Source organism: Danio rerio, chromosome 9 (genome assembly GCF_052040795.2).
Source record: "Danio rerio strain M-AB ecotype USA chromosome 9, GRCz13ab, whole genome shotgun sequence".
NCBI lineage: Eukaryota > Metazoa > Chordata > Actinopteri > Cypriniformes > Danionidae > Danio > Danio rerio.
The window spans coordinates 2,555,001-2,582,500 of record NC_141029.1 but is presented as its reverse complement, the minus strand read 5'-3'; the positions used below and the strand labels follow the sequence as shown (position 1 = coordinate 2,582,500).

The 27,500-nt window shown below is 39.1% G+C and overlaps 1 protein-coding gene and 3 long non-coding RNA genes across 13 annotated transcripts in view; 2 read left to right on the top strand and 2 right to left on the bottom strand.

The window, feature by feature from the left end:
• Positions 1-7,799, top strand: part of LOC147835202 (uncharacterized) — a 12,695-nt gene extending 4,896 nt beyond the window's left edge. For 2 of the 3 annotated variants that reach the window (XR_015499134.1, XR_015499133.1), the window contains exons 2-3: positions 132-191; positions 7,457-7,799. This is a non-coding gene — a long non-coding RNA (uncharacterized LOC147835202). The remainder of the gene's footprint in view (positions 1-131; positions 192-7,456) is intronic. The other variant, XR_015499135.1, reaches the window with a different exon arrangement.
• The window catches only part of LOC148679653 (uncharacterized), a 189,053-nt gene that overhangs the window by 1,374 nt on the left and 160,179 nt on the right, over positions 1-27,500 (bottom strand). The window lies entirely within an intron of this gene.
• Positions 1,799-6,119, top strand: LOC147835203 (uncharacterized). Its single transcript, XR_015499164.1, has 2 exons — positions 1,799-2,647; positions 2,890-6,119. It is a non-coding gene; the product is annotated as an uncharacterized LOC147835203 (long non-coding RNA).
• Positions 3,969-27,500, bottom strand: part of atf2 (activating transcription factor 2) — a 44,019-nt gene continuing 20,487 nt past the window's right edge. For 4 of the 8 annotated variants that reach the window (XM_087267447.1, XM_087267450.1, XM_087267448.1 and 1 more), the window contains 4 exons: positions 26,418-26,585; positions 24,842-25,048; positions 18,987-19,092; positions 3,969-7,689 (listed from right to left, as the gene is read on the bottom strand). In XM_087267447.1, coding sequence (XP_087123573.1) covers positions 7,475-7,689; positions 18,987-19,092; positions 24,842-25,048; positions 26,418-26,585 — 696 coding nt within the window. In that variant the 3' untranslated portion in view covers positions 3,969-7,474. The remainder of the gene's footprint in view (positions 7,690-18,986; positions 19,093-24,841; positions 25,049-26,417; positions 26,586-27,500) is intronic. The other 4 variants (XR_015499070.1, XR_015499068.1, XR_015499069.1 and 1 more) reach the window with 2 other exon arrangements.

Sequence of the window (27,500 nt, the reverse complement as noted above, 5' to 3'; positions counted from 1 at the left end):
ATGAACATAATAATGACAATCATCCTCACTGTTCTTTATGTCCCTAAACGACTCAGAATCAGTCTAAAATCAGTTATGTGGTAAATATAAAGGCACTAGCGACTCAGTTAACGTCTCTGGTTTATGTGCAGGCCTCAGAGAGCCGGCAGAGCCATCAAGCTGAAGACGCTCTCATCCAGAAACACTGAAAGGTCAGTTCATTCACACTCTGTTTACTCCTCTCAGCGAGTTAGGATGAAGCCCACGCTTGAGAAGACAACAGGATGAGTGAGCAGTATGTGGACATATTCAGTGATAATAAAAAAAAACACACATACCAGGACAGACCAGTAGAGGGCGCAGCGTCACTCTTCAGAACATAGACTATAGAAAACATGCATATATCTTCTGTTCAATGTAGGAAAATTGAAGCATAAATGTCCCGGTCTGGCCACCGTCATCTTCTGTTTTTAGATCCTTGATGATCAAACATGCACAAACTTACACATATTCAATTACAGCACACAACCGTGACGCTACTCACCGTTTAATAGCATTAAATAACCAAAGAAAAATAAACGCTTAACATTTTACTGCATTTACTGTATCACCTATATCTTAATTTACTTTCTCTGTATGTGTATATATATATATATATATATATATATATATATATATATATATATATATATATATATATAATTTCTTTTTATCCTGGTATTTGTTTTTATTATTATCATTATTGTTATTATTCGCACTTTATGTTTGTGCGTATTTAAGTCTTATTTTACCTTGTTATTCATATACTTGTTTATTGTATAATTATGTTTTCCTGATAATTTCTTGTCGGTGAATTGTATTAGTTCGTGATTTTTATTGTATCTAATTTATATCTCACCGTCCACTTTATTAGGTACACCTTACATCGGGTTTGACCGCCTTTGGCCTTCAGAACTGCAGCAATCCTTCTTGACATACAGTAGATTCAACAAGGGAAAAGAGATTTTGCTCCATATAGACATGATAGCCTACTTGAGTATTGCTGCTGACCATGTCCATCCCTTTATGAGCACAGTGTCTCCATCTTCTGATGGCTGCTTCCAGCAGGATAACGCAGCATGTCATAAAGCATGAATCATCTTAGACTGGCTTCTTGAACACGACAATAAGTTCACTGTACTCAAATGGCCTCCACAGTCAGCAGATCTCAATCCAATAGAGCACCTTTGGGATGTGGTGGAATGGGAGATTCGTATTATGCATGTGCAGCCGACAAATCTGATGCAACTCTGTTGCTATCCTGTCAATATGGAGCAAAATCTCTGAAGAATATAAGGTGTACCTAATAAAGTGGCCAGTAAGTATATAAATATATATAAACACATTTAAGGATTCTAAAAATCTATTTCTGATCCATAACATTAATTTAGATGTAATAACATTTTTATTGGAATTAATTTGTGATTATTAAAAGTCAAAATCATTTTATTTACACATTAGTTTTTACAATTTAATTAAAATGTATTAAAATTGTAGTCTTCTTTGTTGTTGAACTCTAAAAGAAAATAAAAACTGTTATATAAGCACAATATGATTAACTATTATAATTCTATTAAATTACGATCATAATTAGACGTATGGTACTCATTTTCCTTTCAATCTTTGAAATATGACTGTTAAATGTTTTGGCAGAAGCTCAAGGAGTTGTTTTTTCCAGGATTCTCCACTAGATGTCAGGGTTTACAAAGCATAAAATAAACACTTAACAGCAGCAAAAAATAACCCAAGTAATCAGATTCAAAGAAATAAGACAAAATCTGCCTTCAAAGATCTATTAAAAGATTTATTACAACATTGTTTTCTTCATTTATAATCATTTATATCATAACTTTCACAAGTTACAAGTCGAACGCAACACAATAATTATCACAGCCTTTTTTTTTTTCCTCCCCCAAAGTGGAGCCAGTTAATAAGAACAAAACCCCCATTATAAAAAGCTGCCATTTCCTGGCTGAAAATCGACGAGATGTTCAACTGAGACCTGGTCAAAACACTGCTCTGATTCTCTCAGAGAATTCAGTCATGCAGATGAGCACAGAACAACTGTTTAAAGCAAAAAAGCCCGAGTACTGAAAGCAGACGTCTTGTAGAACTACACAGTAGTGAGCCAATAGGTTTTAAAGAGAGACGCAAACGTGATCAGAATTTGTAAAAAACTTTATCTATTCCTTAGTAACTCTCACGAAACAAAATTTACAGGGATAATTCACACAAAAATGCACAAACAGTGACTATTTAGACTGCAATAGAATAGAACAAGCCGAATCCGCTTATATTTCATTACTGTTTATACGTTTCAGATGTTTACATTTGGAAAACTGGTGCTGACTGGATAAATCATGGTGAAAATGTGTTTATATATCTATTATGTTTATGTATATACTGCATTTTTTATCTACTACTAGTCAAAGGTTTGCACACACGGATGGGTAAGTGTTTCTTTATTCAGTTGAACACATTTCCGGTAACCATTGACTTTAATAGAAGGGAAAATAAATACAATGGAAGTCAATGGTTACAGGTTTTCCATCATTCCTAAAATTGTGGACAAAAATACTGACTATTTAGACTATAATAGAATAAAACATGTATGTATGTATGTATGTATGTATATATATATATATATATATATATATATATATATATATATATATATATATATATATATATATATATATATATATATACATATATATATATACATACATACATACATACATGCATACACATACACACACACACACACATATATTTATATATATATATATATATATATATATATATATATATATATATATATATATATATATATATATATATATATATACACAGTATGCATATATTGACTAGTACTGCATATAATATGCTAACCCTAACGTAACCATAACCCTAACCTTAACCGTCTTAAGTTTTTTAACTCCATGATATCAGTATTGGCCCCCCAAAAAACATATCTGTAGGGCTCTACTATTTACTCTCCCCCTTAAATGGTTCTAAACCTTTCTGAGTTTCTTTATCCTGTTTAAGATATTTCCGGTAACCATTGACTTCCATAGTAGGAAAAATAAATGCAATGGAAGTCAATGGTTACAGGTTTTCCAGCATTCTTTAAATTGTCGACAAAAATGCTGACTATTTAGACTATAATAAAATAAAACATGTCAAATCAGTGTGTTTTTCATTATTAATTTAATTAATTTCAGATGTTTACATTTGGAAAAGCTGAGCTACCTGTATAAATCATGTTTAAAATGTGTTTATATATCTACTGTGTTTATATATACTGCATTTTCTATATAGTACTAGTCAAAAGTGTGCACACACGGATGGGGAGGTGTTCTTTTGACTTGTGCTGTACTACAATATGCATATATTGACTAGTACTACATATAATATAGTAGCCCTAACCTAACCATAACCCTAACCTTAACCATCTTAAGTATTTTTTTTATCTCCATGATATCAGTATCCGCATTGGCCCCCAAAAACATTGGTCGGGCTCTACTATTTACTCTGCCTCAAGTGGCTCCAAATGAGTTTCTTCATTCTGTTTAAGATATTTCCGGTAACCATTGACTTCCATAGTAGGAAAAATAAATAAAACGAAACTCAATGGTTACAGGTTTTCCAGCATTCCTTAAATTATTCTCAGATTTTTCAATTTCTGTTCCATTGAACATATTCTGTTAAAGATATTTCCAGTAACCATTGACTTACATAGTCGGAAAAACAAAACAATGGAGGTCAATGGTTACAGGTTTTCCAACATTCTTCATTTTTGTGTGAACTATCCTCTAATAGTTGAACTTAAAAGAGTCACTGTTTCTTTTAAAGATCAGTTCAGTTTTATATGGAAAGACAGAACTGCTATTAAGATTGGCTTATTTAAAGCTTTTTTCAGTTTTTTTTTACATTTTTTTGTTGTCATGATCCTAAGACAAAGTACCAGAAGAGATCACAATGATTTCATCATAATGGCATATACAATGCTTCCTTAATTACACTGTAATCAGAAAGACGACCAAAGTGAATGAACTAATGACACCACGAATACAAAGTCAGTCACTTTGTAAGTAAATAATCAGGAAAAACGTCACTTATAAAAAGCTTTACGCTTCTTATCAAAGTAAGTGCATGAAAAGCTTCCTGGGGAATCACTAATTTCACCTAAAACAGAGATGTAGTTAAGACAGACAGAAATTGAAATAGTCATTTCAATTACAAACCAGTAAATAAATAAATAAATAAATGGCACAAATATAAGCAAGCGTTTTAAAAAAGTCCTACAATCACTGCTGAGAAAACAATCATTCATGTCAAACACATTCACCCCACAACAACACGCCGCTAGAAGCTACTCCTAAAATCAGCTTCACTTAAAGGAACATGTCACTTATTTAGTCTCATTTTAGAGCTCGTCTAGAGTTAAACAGCTGAATTTGACCATCTTTGAATCCATTCAGCCGATCTCCTGGTCTGGCAAGAGCGCTTTTAGCTTAGCTTCCCATAGATCATTAAATCAGATTAGACCATTAGCATCTCGTTCAAAAATGACCAAAGAGTTTTGCTAATTTTCCTATTTAAAGCTGGACCCTTCTGTAGTTACATTGTGTGCTTAGATTGATGGAAAAAGAAAAGCTGCTAGTTTCTAGGTCAATATGGCAAAACTCAAGTCATTTTTGAGCGAGATGCTAACGGTCTAATCTGATTCAATGCACTATGCTAGGCTAAGCTAATAGTGAGACTTTGAGATTGGCTGAATGAATTCAAAAATCGTAAAACTTAAACTAAAGGAGCTGTAAAATGAGCCTATTTCAAAATGTCCAGGAACTATACTCTCATTCTGCCATATTAATCAAGGAACTTTACTGAAGTACCATGACTTTAGAAGGATCTATGATATTACACAGCACAGAAAAATAGTCCTGAATTTTCAGTCAGTCTTAGCGTACCATGTAACAATAGAAGAGTCAAGCTCTAATTAGGAAAATGAACAAAACTTTTGTTATTTTTGCACGAGATGCTAACGGTCTAATCCGATTCAATAAACTATGCTAAGCTTGTTTCGATATGTCCTGCCTCTATAATGTTTTTTCTGGCGTAATAATCAAGGAACTTTACTAAAGTACCCTAAAATAAAAATTAAAAAAAACTTTCATTCATGTGCAAAATAAAGACAAATTAATATAGTGGACAATCTCAGACAATTCCATTCATGCTTTTTCAATCTCCACATATGGATGAAAAACTATTTTTGAGTGCGATGCTAACGGTCTAATCCGATTCAATGAACTATGCTAAGCTAAGCTAATAGCGCGACTCTGAGATCGGCTGAATGGATTAAAAAACAGTAAAACTCAACAGTTTTACGCTAAAGGAGCTGAAAAATGAGCTTGTTTCGATATGTCCTGGAACTATACTCTTATTCTGGTGTAATAATCAAGGAACTTTACTGGAATACCCTGACTTCAGCAGACTAGTCAAGCGGTAAATAGGAAAACGATAAAAAATCTTGTTATTTGTGAGCGAGATGCTAACGGTCTAATCTGATTCAATAAACTATGCTAAGCTAAGCTAAAAGTGAGACCCAGAGATTGGCTGAATGAATTCAAAACCAGTAAAACTCGACTGTTTTCCTCTAGAGGAGCTGTAAAATTAGCCTGTTTCCAAGAATAAAGTGGAGTGTTCCTTTAAAAAAAATCATAAAAAATAAACAAACTTGTTATTTTATTTTAAAAACATAAAAAATGAGCTTGTTTCGATATGTCCTGCCTCTATACTGTTTTTCTGGCGTAATAATCAAGGAACTTTAGTGAAGTACCCTGACTTCAGCAGACTAGTTAAATGATAAATAGGTCAACGATCAAAATTCTTGTTATTTGTAAGAGAGATGCTAATGGTCTAATCTGATTCAACAAACTATGCTAAGCTAAGCTAATAGTGAGACTTTGAGATTAGCTAAATGGATTCAAAACCAGTAGAACCCAACTGTTTTCCTCTAGAGGAGCTGTAAAATTAGCCTGTTTCCAAGAATAAAGTGGAGTGTTCGTTAAAAAAAAAACAATCATATAAAATAAAAACTTTCATTCATGTGCAAAATAAAGACAAATAATTATAGTGGACAATCTCAGACAATTCCATTCATGCTTTTTCAATCTCCACAAATGGATGAAAAACTATTTTTGAGTGCGATGCTAACGGTCTAATCCGATTCAATAAACTATGCTAAGCTAAGCTAATAGTGCGACTCTGAGATCGGCTGAATGGATTAAAAAAACAGTAAAACTCAACAGTTTTACGCTAAAGGAGCTGAAAAATGAGCTTGTTTCGATATGTCCTGGAACTATACTCTTATTCTGGTGTAATAATCAAGGAACTTTACTGGAATACCATGACTTCAGCAGACTAGTCAAGCGGTAAATAGGAAAACAATCAAAAATCTTGTTATTTGTGAGCGAGATGCTAACGGTTTAATCTGATTCAATAAACTATGCTAAGCTAAGCTAAAAGTGAGACCCAGAGATTGGCTGAATGAATTCAAAACCAGTAAAACTCGACTGTTTTCCTCTAGAGGAGCTGTAAAATTAGCCTGTTTCCAAGAATAAAGTGGAGTGTTCCTTTAAAAAAAATCATAAAAAATAAACAAACTTGTTATTTTATTTTAAAAACATAAAAAATGAGCTTGTTTCGATATGTCCTGCCTCTATAATGTTTTTCTGGCGTAATAATCAAGGAACTTTACTGAAGTACCCTGACTTCAGCAGACTAGTTAAATGATAAATAGGTCAACGATCAAAAATCTTGTTATTTGTGAGCGAGATGCAAACGGTCTAATCTGATTCAACAAACTATGCTAAGCTAAGCTTATAGTGAGACTTTGAGATTAGCTGAATGGATTCAAAACCAGTAGAACCCAACTGTTTTCCTCTAGAGGAGCTGTAAAATTAGCACGTTTCCAAGAATAAAGTGGAGTGTTCGTAAAAAAAAAAACAATCATATAAAATAAAAATAAAAAAAACTTTCATTCATGTGCAAAATAAAGACAAATAAATATAGTGGACAATCTCAGACAATTCCATTCATGCTTTTTCAATCTCCACAAATGGATGAAAAACTATTTTTGAATGCGATGCTAACGGTCTAATCCGATTCAATGAACTATGCTAAGCTAAGCTAATAGTGAGACTTTGAGATTGGCTGAATGGATTCAAAAACGTTAAAACTCGACTGTTCTACTCTAGAGGAGCTGTAAGAATGGCCAAAAAACAATAATCATTAAAAACAAACGTTCACTCGTGCAAAATAAAGGCAAATAAATTAAAAAGGACAATCCCAGAAGGTTTTCCAATTGCAAAAAACATTACCCCATCAGTCTGGTTTCTACGTAACGGCTGAAGTGCTTTTTTTCTGAATTGAGTGGCGAGCAGGTCTCAGATCAGCTTCCTGAAGGCTGGCCGAGCTCGTCCTCATCCTCGTCCTCTGTGCTGGGCTCAGCGGCGGCTCCGGCTGCAGGGCTGGATGCTGTGAGGACGGAGGCCGCTGTGGATGAGCTCACGCCGTTGGATGTGCTGATGGAGCTGTGCTGGATGGCCTCGTTCTGGGGGCTGCTGGGAACAGACATCTCTCCACAGCTGTCCTCTTTATCCAGTGCTGGAACACACAGAATAAATGTGCATTTTATTTATGTGATGTCTGATGTAATTTGAACTGAACAATAAAAAGAGGGCGGGGCATTGAGTGGCTCCTCCCCTTTAAAAACAGCCAATAGTGTTTTGTTTTATCACAGCTCTGCCAGTGAGAGTAGTTGAGCTCCAGAGCATCCAAATTAAAAGCAATTAAAAAGAAGGGGGCGGGGCATGTCAGACACTAGAGAGCATTTGATTGGTTTAGAAGATTTGACTTTTGGAGGTGACGTGAAAAAAAACGTTGCTCTATTTAAGAGGAAGTGACAAGCTTTACATGTTTATATCAGTTTTATATCTTCCAAATGCAAATTTTAAGCACACATTTTGGAGCACACTAGCTTATAGATATTCTTAAGAATAACATTATTTAAATTGTTTCATTGTAGTTGTTTATAAATAAAACTTAAATAAATGTAAATGTTAAATAAAAAGATAATGTATAGACGAATGTGTGTAAATAAACAAAAGATTATGCATGCTTTTAAAACTGCATGACAATGTTTGTATGCATTGTTCGTATGCTAAGCACAGTATGAAAATATTCACCACCCAAAATGAACAAGAAAATTTGTTTAAAAAAGATAGTACAACAAAATCAGTTGTAAATATGTGCCTCAGATTAAAATACTTTGCTTCAGGTACGTTTTATTGCATGCTTCAGGTGGAAAATCTACTAGAGGGCACTGTCTACATTTTTGTAAACCTGAAATGAGCTACTTAGGGTTTGCTTTAGATACACGCCTTTCTTGTTTTCACGTCCAAGAGAAGGCAGAGCTTGTCGTACAGATCCCCAAGTGGACTACTGGGCCACACCATTCCTTAAACCCAACCAATAGTGCTTTCAGAAGCAGATGCAAGAGAAAAATGCACATCGACTACATAGATTTACCTTGATTTTACATTACTTTAATTTAAAAAAAAATGTTGATCCGTAAGTGACTACTACAAGCTTTAAATGTTTGCACAGTTTTATATCTTCTAAATGTGAATTTTGTCACTGTTTTGGGGCACACTAACTTATAGATATTCTTAAGAAAAACATACTGATAGTGACATTATTAACATTATTTACTTTTTTATTGTAGATTTTTTTTTTGTTTAAAAAACTTAAATACGTTTAAATGTTAAATAAAAACGTAAATAAAAAGATAATGTATAGATGAATGTGTGTAAATAAACAAAAGATTATGCATGTGTTTACAAAAGCATGAAAATGTTTGTATGCATTGTTCGTATGCTATGCACTATGAAAATGTTCAGCGCTTGAGTCACCACCCAAAATTAACCAGAAAACTATTTTTATTTATTTATTTTTTTTTTAAAGTAAATCAATCTAGTCTTATTGCAAATATGTGCCTCAGATTAAAATGTGCTGCTTCAACAGGTTTTGTTGCACATTTCAGGTGACAAATCCACAAGAAGGCGCTGTCGACATTTTCAGGTCTGAAGTGCACTACTTAACGTACGCTTTGTAGAGCAATTCAGATACACGTCCTTCTTGTACACATCCAGGAGAAGGTGGAGCTTGTCATACAGATCAGCTAGCAAACCACTGAGCTAAACCCAGCCAATAGTGTTTTCATACGCAGACGTGTATTGCAGACACATAACACTTTATTAGGTACACCTGTCCAACTGCTCGTTAATGCAAATTTCTAATCAGCCAATCGCATGGCAGCAACTCAATGCATTTAGGCATGTAGACATGGTCAAGACGATCTGCTGCAGTTCAAACCAAGCAATGGGGAAGAAAGGGGATTTAAGTTGGGTCAGAATTTGGCGTCAACAACATGAAAGCATGGATCCATCCTGCCTTGTATCAACGTTTCAGGCTGCTGGTGGTGGTGTAATGATGTGGGGGAGATTTTCTTGGCACATTTTGGGTCCATTAATACCAATTGAGCATCAACACCACAGCCTACCTGAGTATTGCTGCTGACCATTTCCATCCCTTTATGAGCACAGTGTCTCCATCTTCTGATGGCTTCTTCCAGCAGGATAACGCAGCATGTCATAAAGCGTGAATCATCTCAGACTGGTTTCTTGAACATGACAATGAGTTCACTGTGCTCAAATGGCCTCCACAGTCACCAGAGCTCAATCCAATAGAGCACCTTTGGGATGTGGTGGAACAGGAGATTGGCATCATGGATGTGCAGCCGACAAATCTGCAGCAACTGTGTGATGCTATCATGTCAATATGGAGCAAAATCTCTGAGGAATATTTCCAGTAGCTTGTTGAATCTCTGCCACGTAAGATGAAGTTCTGTAGGCAAAAGGGGGTCCAACCCGGTACTAGTTAGGTGTACCTAATAAAGTGGCAAGCCAGAGAGTGTATATTCTTATATCATCTCATTTAAGATGGAAAGCTGCATCATTACCCACACGTCACAAGATCTTTCAAAAAGATCCTTATCATTCTTTCATGTTATTTGGATTTTTGCAAGCATAACGCCACAAAATCCTGTCTCCGAAGATCCCAGACACAAACGAGACACTCAACCAGTGTGAGGACTGTATAAAGAAGACATCTCCAGAGCTGAAATGTGTGACACATGCACAGTACAACCACTAATTTGGTATTCTAGATGTGAGAGGGCAACCCTGAGTCGTGTCATTTACAACACGTCTTCCAAATGATGAAAAGAAAATGAAGAAGACAATCTGCTCTCTATCCGCTGTCCGTTGTAGCGGGTCGTCATCTGTTCCAGTGTGTTGCTTTTATTGCTTTATTATATAGAAATTATTTTGGCCTAAACAAATGTGTGGTAAAAATCTGTTATCATGAGATCCCTAGTCAGCAACAAATGGCTTCACATTTGAATTACAGCATTCCTGTTTATGACGATGGCAGCTGCTCCGCTTTTACATTTCCCCAAAGACTGGATACACAAAGATGGTTCACTCGTATTACTATGAATGCGGAAAGCGTAGTGTGGCCAACACAGCGAAGGAAGTCCAATGTTTCAGTCAGAATAGGCAATCATCAATCTTTATAGCCTGGCGGTTCTTTAGGGTAGAGGCTCTGTACAGATTGGCTGGTTGATTACGGTATTCCTAGTTACTACTGCATCCCTGCACTGTTAATGCCTAGAGAAAGGACATCACATCCCATCATACATCACATGGCTTTCCAGTGTCATCTTCTATTCTTCTTGCAGGTTTTGTCTCTGTTGTTTAGGTTTTTGTAGCCATGTCCTCTTTCATTCATTCATTCATTCATTTTCCTGTTGGCTTAGTCCCTTAATTAATCCGGGGTCGCCACAGCGGAATGAACCACCAACTTATCCAGCAAGTTTTTACGCAGCGGATGCCCTTCTAGCTGCAACCCATCTCTGGGAAACATCCACACACACACACACTCATACACTATGGACAATTTAGCCTACCCAATTCACCTGTACCGCATGTCTTTGGACTGTGGGGGAAACCGGAGCACCCGGAGGAAACCCACGCGAACGCAGGGAGAACATGCAAACTCCACACGGAAACGCCAACTTAGCTGAGGCTCGAACCAGCGACCTTCTTGCCGTGAGGCGACAGCACTACCTACTGCACCACTGCTTCACCCACCATGTCCTCTTGTTACCCTATAAACCACCATAATCAGGACTGGTGTTGTGAAATACTTGCCAATCTTTATGAATGCACTCGAGCAAACTGTAATGTTTAAATTCAATCAGAGCTCAAGCAACACAATGAATGGGACTGGTCACCTCAGATTTTGTTGCTGATTTGATGTTTAATCTAATTGTGAGTTCAGTGAGCTCGTTAGACAGGACTTGGTGTTAGATGACCTGTCCGGAGGGGTTGCAAATATAGCCACCCAGTGAACAGACTTCTCTTGAAAAGGACTTCAATTTCCCCTCTTTAAAGCACGGGACACCGAAAGCTGAGGCCAAAGAATTAGTGCAGACAATTATTAACTGTGTTGTTGCCTCACTTCTGCTGCATCTGGTCCTGTCTCCACCAAAAAGCTGCATGTGGACAAAACAACTGGACAGGAGATGACTGTAGGGGTCAGTAGTCTGTTTTCTTATTCCACAAACGGAAACCGGAACTTGTGATGCACACATATAAACCATAAACAAAGCAGCGTTTAGTATTATTTTCACAGCACTTGACACTGCCCAGGGGGATTCCTTCGTGCATATCATATGTCTGATAATTTAATAATCCATATTAGTTGCAAATATTTGAGAAAAAACAGCAGTGTTCCCTTCTGACTTAGAGTTGCTTAGTTTCGTCACTTCGGTTTTTGCTGAATAACCAATCAAAGGACTCTTCAGCTGATGGCTGACACCCATTCTACATGCTGATTTGGGCCAATTTGCTCCAATGTTAACCTAACAAGGGGCAACATGTTAAACACACCAAACAAACTAGCCAGACACACACACACACACACATAAGTGGCCTGACGCTGCCTAATTGCCAACCTTTAGTTTAGTGTATCTTGGCCTTAAGATTTACCCCCATCTTTGCCTTAGCCTCAACTGACTGTATTCACCACTGACCGCTCGAGTTTTGGTGATGACATCTACAATCAAGCACTAACTAGCTATACAAACCAACCAAATGCTAACCCCCTGCTGGGAAGAAATAACTTTAAATCCCCCCTCTTAACGTTTGCATCCATCCTTGCCTTAGCTTCATCTTACCTATATTCGCCACTGAATTACTACTGTTGAGCTGTAGTGATGACATCTAAGATCAGGCAATAACTACCGATACTAACCAGCCAATAGTTGACCACCTGCTGGGAAAAATGACTTTAAATCCCCCCTCTAAGGTTTGCAGTCATCCTTGCCTTAGATTCATCTGACCCAAACTCGCCATTGACTAACTGCTCTTGAGCAGTAGTGATGACATCTACCATCAGGCACTAACTACCTATACTAACCACCCAAATGTTGACCCTTGCTGGGGAGAAATGACTTTAAATTCTACCACTATGGTTTGCTCCCATCTTTGCCTTAGCTTGATCTGACCTGAATTCGACGCTGATTGATTGCTCTTGAGCTGTAGTGAAGACATACACCATCAGGCACTAACTACCTATACCAGGGGTGGCCAATCCTGTTCCTGCAGATCTACCTTCCTGCAGATTTCAGTTGCAACCCTTATCAAACACACCTGTCTGTAATTATCAAGTGGATTTCAGGTCCTAATTAATTGGTTCAGGTGGGTTTGATTAGGGTAGGAGCTAAACTGTACAGGAAGGTAGATCTCCAGGAACAGGATTGAGCACCCCTGACCTATACTAACCAGCCAAATCTTAACCCCCTGCTGGGAAGAGATGACATTAAATTGCCAATCTAAGGTTTGCAGCCATCCTTGCCTTATATTCACTTGACCTATATTCATTTTTGACTGATTGCTCTTGAGCTGTAGTCATGACATCTACCATCAGGCGCTAACTACCTATACTAACCAGCCAAATGTTGACCACCTGCTGGGGAGAAATGACTTTAAATCCCCTTCTATGGTTTGCTCTCATCCTTGCCTTAGCTTCACCTGACCTATGTTCGCCACTGACTGGTTGCCCTAAAGCTGTAGTCACGACATCTACCATCAGGCACTAACTACCTATACTAACCAGCCAAATCTTAACCCCCTACTGTGGAGAAATGACTTAAAATCCCCCCTCTAAGGTTTGCACCCATCCTTGCCTTAGCTTCATCTGACCTGTATTCACCACTGACTGATTGCTCTTGAGCTGTAGCGATGACATCTACCATCAGGCACTAACTACCTATACTAACCAGCCAAATGTTAACCCCCTGCTGGGGAGAAATGACATGAGCAATAAGCTTAGTTCTGATCCCTGTAAACAAAACTCTCTTTGCACCGGATGAGTTGCTAGCATGATTGCTATTAAAGACTTTCCCAGCCGAACACTTTGTCTTTTATTAATCCCCGCGCTTGCTTTGTAACCTTTAATTAAAGTTACAATGTCATTTTAAACCAACATCATCAGGGTATATTAGAGGCTGCAGCGTTCGGCCAGACTCTCGCAGCCCTCCCCGCGATCCCCTTTCCTTTCCTGCCAACTACTGCAGCGACAGATAATTACTGCACCTGATTTTAATGATACACACACAGGAGAGCGGCAGAGATGCGCGGTCCAAATGCCACCAGCTGTTCTGCAGTTGCATTGAATTAATTGGCTCCTGATGAGGAAGGGAACGGAAAAAAAAGGCTCTGACTTGCAAAGAAATGCAGACTACCATTATAATTAATATAGCTAATGAAGCAGGCGCTACTGAAATGGCACTTGGTAATTAATGCAGGGGTATTTGATTGTGTGCGTGGTTCAGATTCGAAGTGGAGCATCTGAATTCGACTACACGTGTATGCCGTTGGGCTGTAAATACCCTCGGCCCTGTGCAGGTAAGGTTGAATTCAGAAATCAAGAGTTGGGTATTTCTCTCTCTCCAGCTCTGCGTTCTGGCATCTGTAATTACTCCTAATGGTATTGAGCAGGAAAGGGGGTGATATATTATCATACACAGCGTTGCGTGCTCTTGAGACCTCTCTCCGCTCACCTCCTCTCGTATCTTCTCCGCTGCGAGCAGATGGGGCTTATGCAATGCCAAACGGAGGCATGGCCTGCCCTGTTTGCAGGGCAGCCTGGGTAATTTCCCCCCACCTGCTACCAGGGCAGCGCTGAGAGATCAAGGCCAGAAACATACTTCACTTAAGTACGCAATCACAAATGAAAATGCTTTGCCAAGCGGGATCTCGTCCGCCTGCTTTACACCTGCTCAACCCAAGCACAATGCGATTTGTATGTATTTCGGACGTAACTGACTGTAATGGAAAGCAGAAGACGGGAGCGTTCAGGTGGCCGAATGGCATCACACGAAACCTCAACTGACGTCTGCACTTTTTCACACTATTAAGACCTTATTTTGACAGGTGATGACCATCTGCTGCTTCTCCGCCATGGGATGAATGTGGCACAAACTGGCGTTGTTTACAAATCCGGCAGAGATGGAATGATGCTCTTCTCCGAGCCTCATTTGCACAGGTGACTAATATATGACCTCTCACGGCATCCGGTGACATCGGCAGCGTAAACAGGATTGAAGAATGGTTTCGATCATCTCCATACTCTCCCCTACCCCGCAACGACCGACCAGACGCCTGCAAATGAACCCGCTCTCTGACAACCCAATCTCAACCGCCAACCATCCGGCTCATAATATGCATGAGACCTGTCAGTCAAGCTGCTTAACAATGCCGGCGCGTAATGAACTGCACGGCTGCAGCGGCGCATCCCGGTTGTGAAACTGCGCTTCTGTCAGGCTCTCCGCTATAATACACTCATTTCGGAGGCAATCATTGTCAATACAAGTCAGCGCTGGGTTACAAAATGAGCCGAACGCAGACACGCACACACAAAGCCGACGATGCATTGGTCAAGATGTGAAATGGAAGCGCTGAAAGTTATGTTCAAAAAAGTGCTTACACACCAGCGGAGCGATGTAGGCAGCCGTTAAGTTTTAGTGTCTGCTGAAGCCTGTGGCAGACGAGCGCATGCAATCGCTCCCACAAACCGCTTTCTCCGTCCCGGTGACAACAGCTAATTGATATGAAGTGGCTGCATATGGCGGACGAGTCGCAGATCTGCACATTTCACAAGGTGTCATTAAAGCATAACGGCCAAAGACGCACGTGTAACAAAAGCAGCCCTCGCTTTCCAAATGCCTCTTTATCACTCATCTTAAAGAGGACAGCGCCACATACAGCGGGGATCATTTTGTTAGCGAACAGTGCTTTTGTGTGAGTCCTTGGCGTTCTGCTGTAATCATGGCATGAGATGAATCTGTGTTATTTCACACTCAGGACTGGTTCATTTTCCACTCTTCACATTTCCTCAAACACCCACAGAACACTCATTAGGTGTAACACTCATCTGTTATAGTCAACAACAATAAAATATGCAGAACCAAACAACAAAGAACATCCCATTAACTTTAAAAGCCATTAAGCGCAGTTGGCAGTCCAAAGATTTTAGCTCATTTGCAAAATGAATATGCAGTCAGTGAGATTAGATCTTATGTTTTATTACAGAGCTGTCCAAACCTGTTTCTCGATGACCACTGACCTTCAGACTTCAATTAAACACTCCTAAACCGGAGTACAACAAGGGCTGTTTCTCAACTCCAAGAACGCAGAGAACGGACTTGCATTCTTGTGGAGACCAGTCTTGCCAGGTCACCTCGGTAGAACAAACTCGGGAGAAATGAGATGGTGCGTTCTTCCTGATGGTCACATGACCTTCATGGAAAATTATTTCAACATTACAGCATTCATATGATTTATTTATTTGGTCCTTTTCAAAATATATGCTATGCATAAAGACTTTACAAATATATGTTGCACAATAAAAATAAAACAGATTTTAATAGGAATATCAGCAAACAAACCTTAATGTGTTTGTGCCTTTATTACGAGATTTATGGTGATGTTTACTTTCACCATTTCATTCAGGGAAACGCTTGAGGTAAATACGTTATCTCTAAACCTAAATAATAAATCTAAATAAAATGATGCACTTCCCACCTACAATCGCAATGACTTCTGGGACTACTAGAGCAAGTTCAGGGCTTAAGTCTGCATCGATGCGTCCTCGATACCAAGATCAAATCCGGGAACTTTCACCCGTCTACCGTTCTTGCCAGAGCTTAATTTGTGAATTGCAAGGTCCCGGAACAGATCGGGGTAACGGGTCCGGCATGTTACCCGAGGATGGGGAGGTGTCGCGAAAAAAAGTGGAGAGCGGGGGTGAGTGGGGTTGTTGCGGTAGATGGCGGAGAGATGTCGTGAACGAAAGTGAGGGGGGTGGGGGTGTCGCGAACAAAAGTGAAGAGGGTTGGGGAGTCACGGAAGAAAGTGAAAAGCGGACGGGGGAGATGGGCGGTTGAGGAGGGGAATAGGTAAAATAAGGTGGCGAATCAGATTTCAAAGGTGCCGAATCCGGTTCCGGCACAGTCCGAGTCACCCTGGTTCTTGCGGTCTTGAGATTTGGAAGTGAACTTTGGCAGTTGATGATTAGGTTACATGAGAACATGAGGACACAAGGTCGCTGAAGAACGCATACTGAGAAACAAACAAGATCTTCTGACTCACTAGAACACAGGTGTCAAATCCAGTTCCTGGAGGGCCACAGCTCTGCACAGTTTAGTTCCAACCCTAATTAAACAAACCTGATCAAACTAACTCCTTCAGTTATGTTTAAAACCTACAGGTAAGTGTGTTGAAGCAGAGTTGGAACTAAACTGTGCAGAGCTGCAGCCCTCCAGAAACTGGATTTTGACACCTGTGCACTAGAATCTTCCAGGGAGGTGTATTGGTTCTGAGCTTCCCAGCTTTAATGAACGTCATTTAGACTTGAAACCTGAGCAAACTTTAATGTCTCCTCATCAACTGAGTTTGTGATCTCATGAACAAAATCTAAAGAACAAGGTTAGCTTTTTTGAGAATCAATATTAAACCACCTAGGACAGAAATTTCCAAACCTGTCTACAGACCGACATCAAGAGTTACAGTAGACATTCTGGACCCACACATTTCAGGTCTCTATTATTAGTGCTAGCTGATGAGTTAAGTCAGATTTGATTGTAACACGGCCATAAATGAGGTTGGTGTCGTGATCTCTTTTCTTTCGACCGCCCTATGCGCATTAGCACAGGCAACCTGAAAATATGTTGATTTTGTTTGATTCGGACATTTAGAAACTAAACTTATGAGACAGTTGTTGCTGTTTAATTTTATTGGTGATTTCAAACATGTAATGTAATTGTAAGTTTGGCAAACAGTTTTAAAGAATTTGATGCTTCACCATTCAGAAAAAAATGCCCGAGAGGTGTTTCAAATATGGCTATGGAGTGAAATTACTTGTCTTAAAGGAACTTTGGTACAGTACAGTTTGGGTCACCCTGATTAGGCATCAATTTTATTCCCAACAGTACCCTTATCATTGGTGGATCTGGTAAAAGTAGTGATGGGTCCTTCTTGAACGAATCGCAGAAGCCAATCATTTGCGATTAGAGCCGTAAAAAGAATTGGTCCATTCAACTCTCGAGTCCTCTATCTGGTTTGAGTCATTCGTTCCTCACGGGCCAATCATATGCCTTTAGAGCCGGAAAAAGAATTGATCCGTTCATCTCTCGAGTCCTCGGGTTTGAGTCATTCTGTCACGTGATGAATGAACAACTCAAGAACCAGAAGACTTGAAAGGTGAACTAATCATTGCTCCTTTCGGCTCAGACTGTGTACTTCAGTTAAGATTACATATGACTGGCAGAGTAACGTAAATGAACCACTGACATTTGAAGACATGAAGAGGTGAGCTGAGCAAAGAGACAACAATACCTTCATAGACAAAAGAGCAGGTAAACATTGAATTATTATTTTCTCCTTCTTATAGTTTTGTATTTATGACTTATTTGTCGTGTGATTAACCTTTTGGGCTAGTTGTAGACGTGTTTGAAAGCAATTCGTAACATTTTAATAATATTTTGGCAAATCGAACCAAATGAACAAAATGACTAAAAAAAAAAGATTTGAACGATGAACGAGACTCAAAGATCTGAGTCAGTAAAATGATTCAAACTTCTCATCACTAGGTAAAAAAGCACAGTGTAAAGTGTGTCTTTTAGCATGCACCTAAAGCCTGTGGACATTACGGGTTTGTTTGTTTTAACTGATTCTCTGGGTCTATTCATTGAAGGATTGTTCAGATAGATGCAAATCAGTCTCATCCTAGTTTAAGAACCACTGTCAACGCTACCCTTATAATTGGTAGATGTGGTATAAGTGTCTAGACTGCAGCTCTGCACAAGAAGTTTGGCTAGAGGAGAAATGGTCGTGCCCAACTGAGCCTGGCTTCTCTTGAGGTTCTTATCCTTCACTTTTGTCAATTGGTGAAGTTTTGTTCCTTCCCACTGTCATCTCTGGTTTGGGACTTGTGGAGCTGCGTATCGATGGATTTGCTCTTCAGTGTTTGGACTTTCAGCAGTGAAAATAAAAACCACACTGAACTGAACTTCAACTATGAAAACTGGACTGACACAGTTTCAATCTACTAGAACTTCTGTGCTAAGCTGCTTTGACACGATCTCCACTGTAAAAGCGCTATAGAACTAAACACGAATTGAATAGTGTGAAGAGTATCTTCTGGCATGCAACTAAAGGCTCTGGACATTTCGAATGTGTGTGGTAATGTGAAATGTGCAGTGAAGTCTTACTCACGCTGGTATCCGGACTTCTTCTGCAGGAGCGTCACAGGACAGTCCTTATGAGCCAGTAAGAGCTGCTTGAGCTGAGCCACCTCATTACGCAGAAGAGTCACCTCGTTCTGGACAGACAGACAGCGAGAGGAGTCAGTTTGAGAAATCAACAGACAAAAACAGATCATTAGCTCTTCTTCGTTTGAGCCTTTCTCGGGGACACAATTATAGCTGCTTAATGGCAGAGTCCCACGAGAGCGCAGCACAGAGAGAGCTCTCTCCCCTCCGTCAGCCGAACACTGTCGCCATTCTGCTGAGATTTACTCTCGTCTGCCGCTACGACTCCCATGAGGCCGTGCTGTTCTGCATGCGCTAAAGACAGCCTGTTTAACAGCCAAGGTGACTTTAACAGGATTTACAGAGAGCCGAACGGGAGCGAAAAGAAGGGCACCGATTTTCTGTGGTCCTCAGAAACATGGCCGGCGATGTTTAATGCAGCCGTGTAGAAGCGTGCCAGTTTATTTCACTCCATCTGTTTAATGTTGGCACGATGAGAAGCAGATTTAAACACAGCTGCTCCAACACTGTGGCAGAAACTGCCGTCTTTCATTACGACCTCTCTCTCGTCTTCTCTTCTTGAAGTAGTGCACCCGAGACTGCAATATTCAGTCATTCGGTCTGGACGTCCACTTGGTCACAGTCGATTATTATTATTAGCTCCTTGAAGGCTCACTGCCGTATTGATATCTACAGAACAGTGTGAGTGCCGTCTTGCAGCTTTCATAAGTGTCAATTTAAAACTTTAGGGCAAAGTAAAGAACATGCAATCATTTGAAGCGAGTACAATATGACAATGAGTTCTCGAAACAGAAATATGGAGCGCATAATGATTCTTAAATTAGAAAAAGCTTCATTTTGAAATAAAAACACTAGACACATTGGAAAATGAACACACTGTTCACTCTGATTACAATGCACTCTAGTTTTTCCTCGGCATTTTCTGTCCCGCATTCTTAAATCTTAACACATTTACTTGAAAAGGTAGATAACGTAGGTTTTGTACTTTGAGAAATGGATTTAACTGAAGTGAGTTCACAATTAAATCTTAGAATTTAAATCTTTTTTATTTCCTGTTGTGGTCGACGTGTGTTTAACGTGCAAAGAAACATGGATAAGACTAATGCTGCGTTCACACCAGACGCGGAAAGCGCGTCAAGCGAGAGTGATTTACATGTTAAGTCAATGCAAACATGCGAACAGACTTCCTGCGGCGCGATATGCGCAATTGGCACGGCGCCAATGACATGAATTGCGCAAATGGTGCAGTGCTAATGGCCCGATACGCGCATATTGAGCGTTTTGCGCATTTGATGCGCTTAACGCAAGTTTCGCGTGAATCGCTCGAGTTCAAAAATCTGAACTTCAGCGGACATTCACGCAGCGTTAACCAATCAGGAGCTTGCTTTTGTGGGGGCGCTATTATGATGTATCGCCTGTTGTCGGTGTCCCAGGGGAAATCCTCCAGCCGACACCGGCAAAAAGTTCATCAAACTGGGCTGGGCTCAGTCAGACGCACCGCTGAAAGCCTCCGTCATCCAGGTTCAGATTCTGTAGGGGTTTATGAGCTCACAGAGCTGGATGCACCTCTGAAAAGATGAAGTGGACTCAGACACGGCCCTAAACGTATCGACGCTTGTTTTTCAGCCTTCATAAAGCACATAAGCACTGTTATTTTCTTCATAAAATCCATGTTAACCATTTAGCTACGAAGCTAGAGTCACCAGGCAGACAGAAGCCCTGCCCATCACGCGAATCCACATCTGTTCTGAAGTGAATTTGACACGCGAATGAAGCGGATTTGACATGCGAATGAAGCGGATTTGATGCGCGAATGAAACGGGGTTTGACGCGCGAATGAAGCGAGAAACCTAAAATGTTCACGCGGCTATTTACGTGCGAATATCGCGATTTATCCACGGGTTCCGCGTCTAGTGTAAAAGCAGCATAAGAAAGCATTTTTTGAAGGCAAGCTTCAGTATAAAACAATTAATGAGGCATCACCAGGCTCTCCAGAGTTTCATGCAATTTCGGGTGTTTCATTTTTAACTTTCGACTTCTGTTTTAATGGAATTTGATACCGCATGGCGAACGGAAAAAAAACTCAGCATTTCGTGACGCGCTGGTCCTTTCGTGGATCGCTGCTTACATGGTAGACTCGTAATAAGATTATTATCTTAATCATATTAAAATCGGAGTATTGGTGTCCATGCCGGATGAAGTCGCGAGCTGTCAGACAGTGCATTCTTCTGCCTTTCAGCATGCGCCCTCCAATGTTTTATTAAGTTTGACGCGTTTTCCCTTAAACGCAAGCGTATGCTTTGTGTTGTTGTGTCAGAATCCTTGTGAAATACAGCCATACTTTAGAATGTTAAGTTTAAGCAAATCTGATGAATGCGATTATGTGTGTTGAATCTGAAGGGAGTCACTCCTCTGCTGCCTTGTCCAGCGCGCCTCTCTCTCTCTGTGTGTGTGTGTGTGTGTGTGTGTGTGTGTGTGTGTGTGTGTGTGTGTGTGTGTGTGCGCTGCACTGTTTTAGCAACTGGCTGCATGTAAAGGAGGACAACTCAACTCAAATGTTTACATTAACACACTTATAATAACATGACTTGGAATGACAAAGACTAAGATTCTTCTTCTGTTTTATTTCATAGTTTTATGATTGATATGATCATTTATAAAAGCTCAATTGAGATTGTTGGAAATTTGACCTTAAATTATATAATAATTGCTGGTTAAATTTGTTCATTTTTGTCAGAGAATATATTTTGCATGCATACATCCACCCTTTAAAAGTTCTTTTATCAAAGATTTGTGGTTTTATCAAGTTCTATGATGATTGATCTGTATATTCTAAAAGCAGTGCAAATTAGATTATTGAAAAATCTGACTGAATAGTAATATTTAATTATTTTTAATATGTTAAAATTAGATTTTTTCTATCAGACAATCTTTTATATTTTCCACTGTAAAAATTATTACATTATTATTATTATTATTATATGGGAATATTTTATTGTTTTATGATGATTGATAAGTAAACATAAATAGCACTGCAAATTAATTTGACTTGTAAATTTGACTTAATATTTATTAAAGAATTTGACATATGGCCATTCACTTAGTTTGCAAAATTTGATGTGACCCTCGGGTCTACAAAGTTTGCCCACCACTAGCTTAATCCCTTCCTTTTCAGATCTGTTTTAGATCTTGTCTTGAAGGGACCAAAATAAAACAGCTTTATTGTTCTGATTTGTGTCATTGTGTCAGATTGCACACTTAACATAGTAGGCTACCTAATATTGTAAATTTTAATAAATATAAAAAATGTAAAATAAATAAATATAATATAAATATAGTCTAAAAAAAATAAAATAAAAAAAAAAATATATATATATATATATATATATATATATATATATATATATATATATATATATATATATATATATATATATATAATTATATTTATTTATTTTATTATTTTAATTTTTATTGCAAAATTGTCCACCAAATTCTGGGAATTACCACCACAAAAGCAGTTATTTTTATGGAAAAAAAATAATTTAAAATATCGTGAAAAACTATGGGGTCTGATATGTTTTATTCATTATTAGTTGATGTTAGTGTTAGTAAATACATGAACTAATGAAACCTTATTGTAAAGTGAGAGCAATGTAACATGCTCCAGAAGCAATTCAGCATTTAATGACCTAGACATGACTCCAGTCCTCCCTCTCAATGCACTTCCACTAAAAAAACATCAACGTGACTGTATCAAATCTGACGAGTCTCGTTTGTCCCTGGTGCGGTTTTCAGAGAGTGTAGCGATCGGGCCATTAAAGTGTTTAATGTGTTCGCAGACCGGCTGCATCCATAAAGGCAGCACAGGGGGGATGTTTGGCTGGAGAGCTGGCGCGCGCCGGTCCGCAAACCCTGACACCTCGTTAAAAAGCCAGTTAAGGATGATGTTAACGTAATTGAGCATCATTAGAGCTCTACGCTCCGATCAGCTGGGCCAACGGGGCAGAGAGGGACAATTACAGCAGCCCATCAGCGCTGATAAATGCGCGCGTATTAAACACCTTCCCGCCGAACATTCTGTTACGCACCCAACACCCTTCTTCACTTCTCCATCTGCTTCGTGTTAGTTTATTCCTTGGCATAACCCACGGATGAATCGCCCTTCCCCCAACCCGTCGCCGCGCTTTGTTTAAACGGACAAAATAAAAAAGACAGCGCGCAAAATAAACAGTGGCACATCTCATTAAATTGTCTGGAACGTGCCGCGCTCGCCGTTATCAGCGGAGACAACGGTTACGTGAACTGTTTCGAACTTGTCAGTGGCGGATCCTAATTGCCTGCTACAAAACGGGGGTTGAGGAAGAGACGGCTTTCCCTGAGAGAGTTGCAGGGCAGCTCGCGAACGCTCCGACAGAACAGACGACACGCTTGTGTGCCGATGACATCTGGAGGAAACGTCTTTATTGACAGGGCCATATCGATGCCGGAGACGCCAACAATCACGCCGCGGCTGTCACGCAAACACACTTCTTAATTTACATTAATGACTTCATCACCGTCTTTGTCTGCCTCTCAGACGCACTCATAAGACAGTCTGACACGAGCATGTGTGTGTGCGTGTGTGTACCTGTAGCTGACAAGAATGATATCCTGATATTTATTCAACTTTTTGGTTATCATAATTAAACTAAATTATTCTAAGTGTGCTGCTGTATTGAATGGTATTGACTGCCATGGATTAAAAAAAACACCAGTAGGTGGCGACAAGCGCCTATCTTAATTAGCATTTCATTAAATTATTCAAGGTATTTGTTCAATACGGTCGATTCATTCAGAAAATAAGTGACTTGCCGAGTGTGTTTTTGTGCTGCTATATTGGCTGGTTTAGGCCAGTAGGTGGCGACAAGTGTCTGTCTTAATGCATTTATGTGTGTGTCTACCTGCAGCTGACAAAAATGATATCCTTATATTTATTCAACTGGGATTCTCATAATTAAACTATATTGTTTTGAGTGGGTAATCGATAAATATGACACCAAAACCACCAGTAGGTGGCGACAAGCGCCTGTCTTAATTAGCATTTAATTGAATTTTTCAAGTTATTTGTTCAAAACTTTTGATTCATTCAGAAAATAAGTGACTTGCTGAGTGTGTTTTTGTGCTGCTATATTGGCTGGTTTAGTCCAGTAGGTGGCGACAAGTGTCTGTCTTAATGCATTTATGTGTGTGTCTACCTGCAGCTGACAAAAGTGATATCCTGATATTTATTCAACTTTGTGATTCTCATAATTAAACTATATTGTTTTGATTGGGTAATCGATAAATATCACACTAAAACCACCAGTAGGTGGCGACAAGCGCCTGTCTAAATAAGCATTTCATTAAATCATTCAAGTTATTTGTTCAAATCGGTTGATTCATTAAGAAAATAAGTGACTTGCCGAGTGTGTTTTTGCTGTATTGGCTGGGTTAGGCCAGTAGGTGGCAACAAGTGTGTCTTAATGTGAGTGTGTACCTGTAGCTGACAAGAATGATATCCTGATATTTACTCAACTGTGATTCTCATAATTAAACTATATTGTTTTGAGTGGGTAATCGATAAATATGACACCAAAACCACCAGTAGGTGGCGACAAGCGCATGCCTGAATTAGTGTTTGATTAAATAATTTGAGTTATTTATTCAAAACAGCTGATTCATTCAGAAAAGACTTAATGAGTGTGTCTTTGTGTTGCTGTATTGGCTGGTTTAGGCCAGTAGGTGGCAACAAGTTTCTGTCTTAATGTGTGTGTGTACCTGTAGTTGTCCGTTCACAGAGCTTAAGTCTTCAGCTTTTTTCTCCAGACTCTGTACCCAGACTTTCCTCTTCTGCCTACAGCGGGATGCCGCAGCTCTGTTCCTTTCCAGAAACTTCCGTCTTTTCTCGTCTGGGTCCTCGCTGGTGGTTCTCCGCCGTCGGCCTCCTGTACTGGGTGTGTGCTGGGCTGGAGGAGCGGGAGACACCTGCACACCACCACAAACACACAAACAGATTAATTCCTAATGGACTCTTTTCACATTTCCGGGTTTCTCAGTAATAGCAGTCGAAAGTTGTGTGGCAACAGTGTGTGAATATAACCGGCATCTAATGGTAAAAAATTATATCATAAATAAAATTAGTCTGCAGAAACACATTGATTGACATTCTCACTTTGTATGAGTCATCAGAGGGGAAAATCGCATACTTGTGCACTATTCTACGCCATTTTGTAGTATAAATAGTGTAAGTAGTGCAATCACACTGAAAACTCTAACAATAAGAGCACTTTAATTACCCGGATGATGCACTCATTCAGCTGGTAAAATCAAGTGTGTAATGATCGACACTTCACGCACTCAACAGTCGCAGCTTTGCTCACGTAACGGAAGGGGCGGAGCTATCAGGTGCACATGTTGAATAACTTTATTTATTTTAGATGGTGAAAGCAAAATTCTCCTACAAAAGGTGATTATAGCGCCTCCCGATGGTGAATGCGGTTATACTCATGGCAGGTAATATTTGATAGTTGGGTAATTTATTTCACAGATTTGGCAACCGTCAAACATCATCAGGGAAACAGGTTTGAAATTCCTCTTAGTAAAAAACATAAGTGTGCCATTTGGGACGACACTACATAGATACTATACGGTTGAGTGTGTAAGTGCTCAAGTACAAAGTGCGTAGTGTATAGTGTGCCATTTGGGACGCAGCTCTCGTCTTGTTTTTGAATCTGCCACTATGCTGACACACAGGTGTTTGTAGCCCTGCCCTCTTTTGAAAAGAGCACAATCTTATTTGAATTTAAAGCGACAGTCATCCAAAAATCAGATTTAAAGATATTTGAAGAGTTCTAGAACATTATTTGTGGGGTATCTTGAGCTGAAACTCACTCTAGGGATAGCAGAGACTAATTTTACATCTTGTAAAATGGGGTATATATAAACATGTATCATAAAATAGTTCCCATTTATGATATATAATTCAAAGAATAAGATTATAAATGTACACATAACATCAGCATAATAATGTAACATAACATAAGCAATAAATACTTAATTTTGACTAGCTTTTTTTACTTGTCTTTGTAGATATTTGATCAAGAAACATGACAACACTCTATGGCAGGGATGGGCAAACTTGATCCTCGAGGGCCGCTGTCCCTGCAGAGTTTTGTTCCAACACTAGTCAAACACACCTGAACAAACTAATCAGTGTCTTCAAGATCACTTGAACTCTATAGGGAGGTCTGTTTGAATAGGGTTGGAGCTAAACTGTGCAAGACACCGGCCCTCCAGGACCGAGATTGCCCACCCCTGCTCTATGGTATGAAAATAATTTCTGCAGTCTACATACGGGTATTTCAGTAGTAGATGTTGCAGGCTGCTGCAGTGATTTTGGGCGTTGCTCTTCAGCTGGAGGCGGGGCTGGAGGAGGAGTTTCACTGGCGGAGCTGCTTTGGATGTCTATTGCGTCGCCATTGGTTACCTGAGGGATCTGCTGACTGAGCGCTGCCTTCAGCTTCTGCAGGTCAGAGACACAAAACATAGCGTTTTAGACACCCTCACACAAATATCAACACGTCAAGAGAACAATGCTAATTCATACTAGGAACATGTTGACAACATGCTACCAACTAGTGTTGTCAAAAGTATTGAGTTTGGTGCCAATTGGCACTAAAATCAGCACTGAAATCGGCACTAAAGTCCATTTCCTGCTAACAATTGAGCACTGTTCAACAGAAAGGACTGTGATTGGCTGTGAAGGTCATCAGTTCACTATAGCAGTTCAACAAGATACTTTCTCCAGGAGAATAGAAACTGTTACAACTAAAAGAAATAAGAATTTCTCCAGAGGAAAATAATATTACAAGAAACACTATAAAAATGTTCTAGTTCTGTTTAAATTGAACTAGCATTAGTATGAATTAGCATGTTGTTAACATGTCTTTATTGTAAATTCGCATGCTGCTAGAAAAGACTTTTGGCACTTGTTAGTAGATTTGTAATATAAATTTGCATGTTTTTAGCATGTTTCTAGTATAAATTAGCATGTTGCTACTTGCTAGCATGATTTTATTATCTTGCTAACATTCTAATAATTGCTAATATTCATATAAATTATAATGTTCAATGTTCAAAACTGCTAAAACTAAAAGAAATAGGAATAAAATATAGGATTTACTGTAAAAAAAACCTTGCTCTCTTAAACCCCACACAATATTTAAAAATAATGTTAAATTGAGTTAGTTTTAGTATGAATTAGCATGCTGCTAGCATGTTGTTAACATGTTTCTATTGTAAATTATCATGTTGCAAGAAAGATTTTAGCATATTGTTAGTATGTTTCTAGTAGGAATTAGCATGTTTTTAGCATGTGGTTAGCATGTTTCTAGTATAAATAGCATGTTGCTAGCATGGTTTTATTTTCCTGGTAATA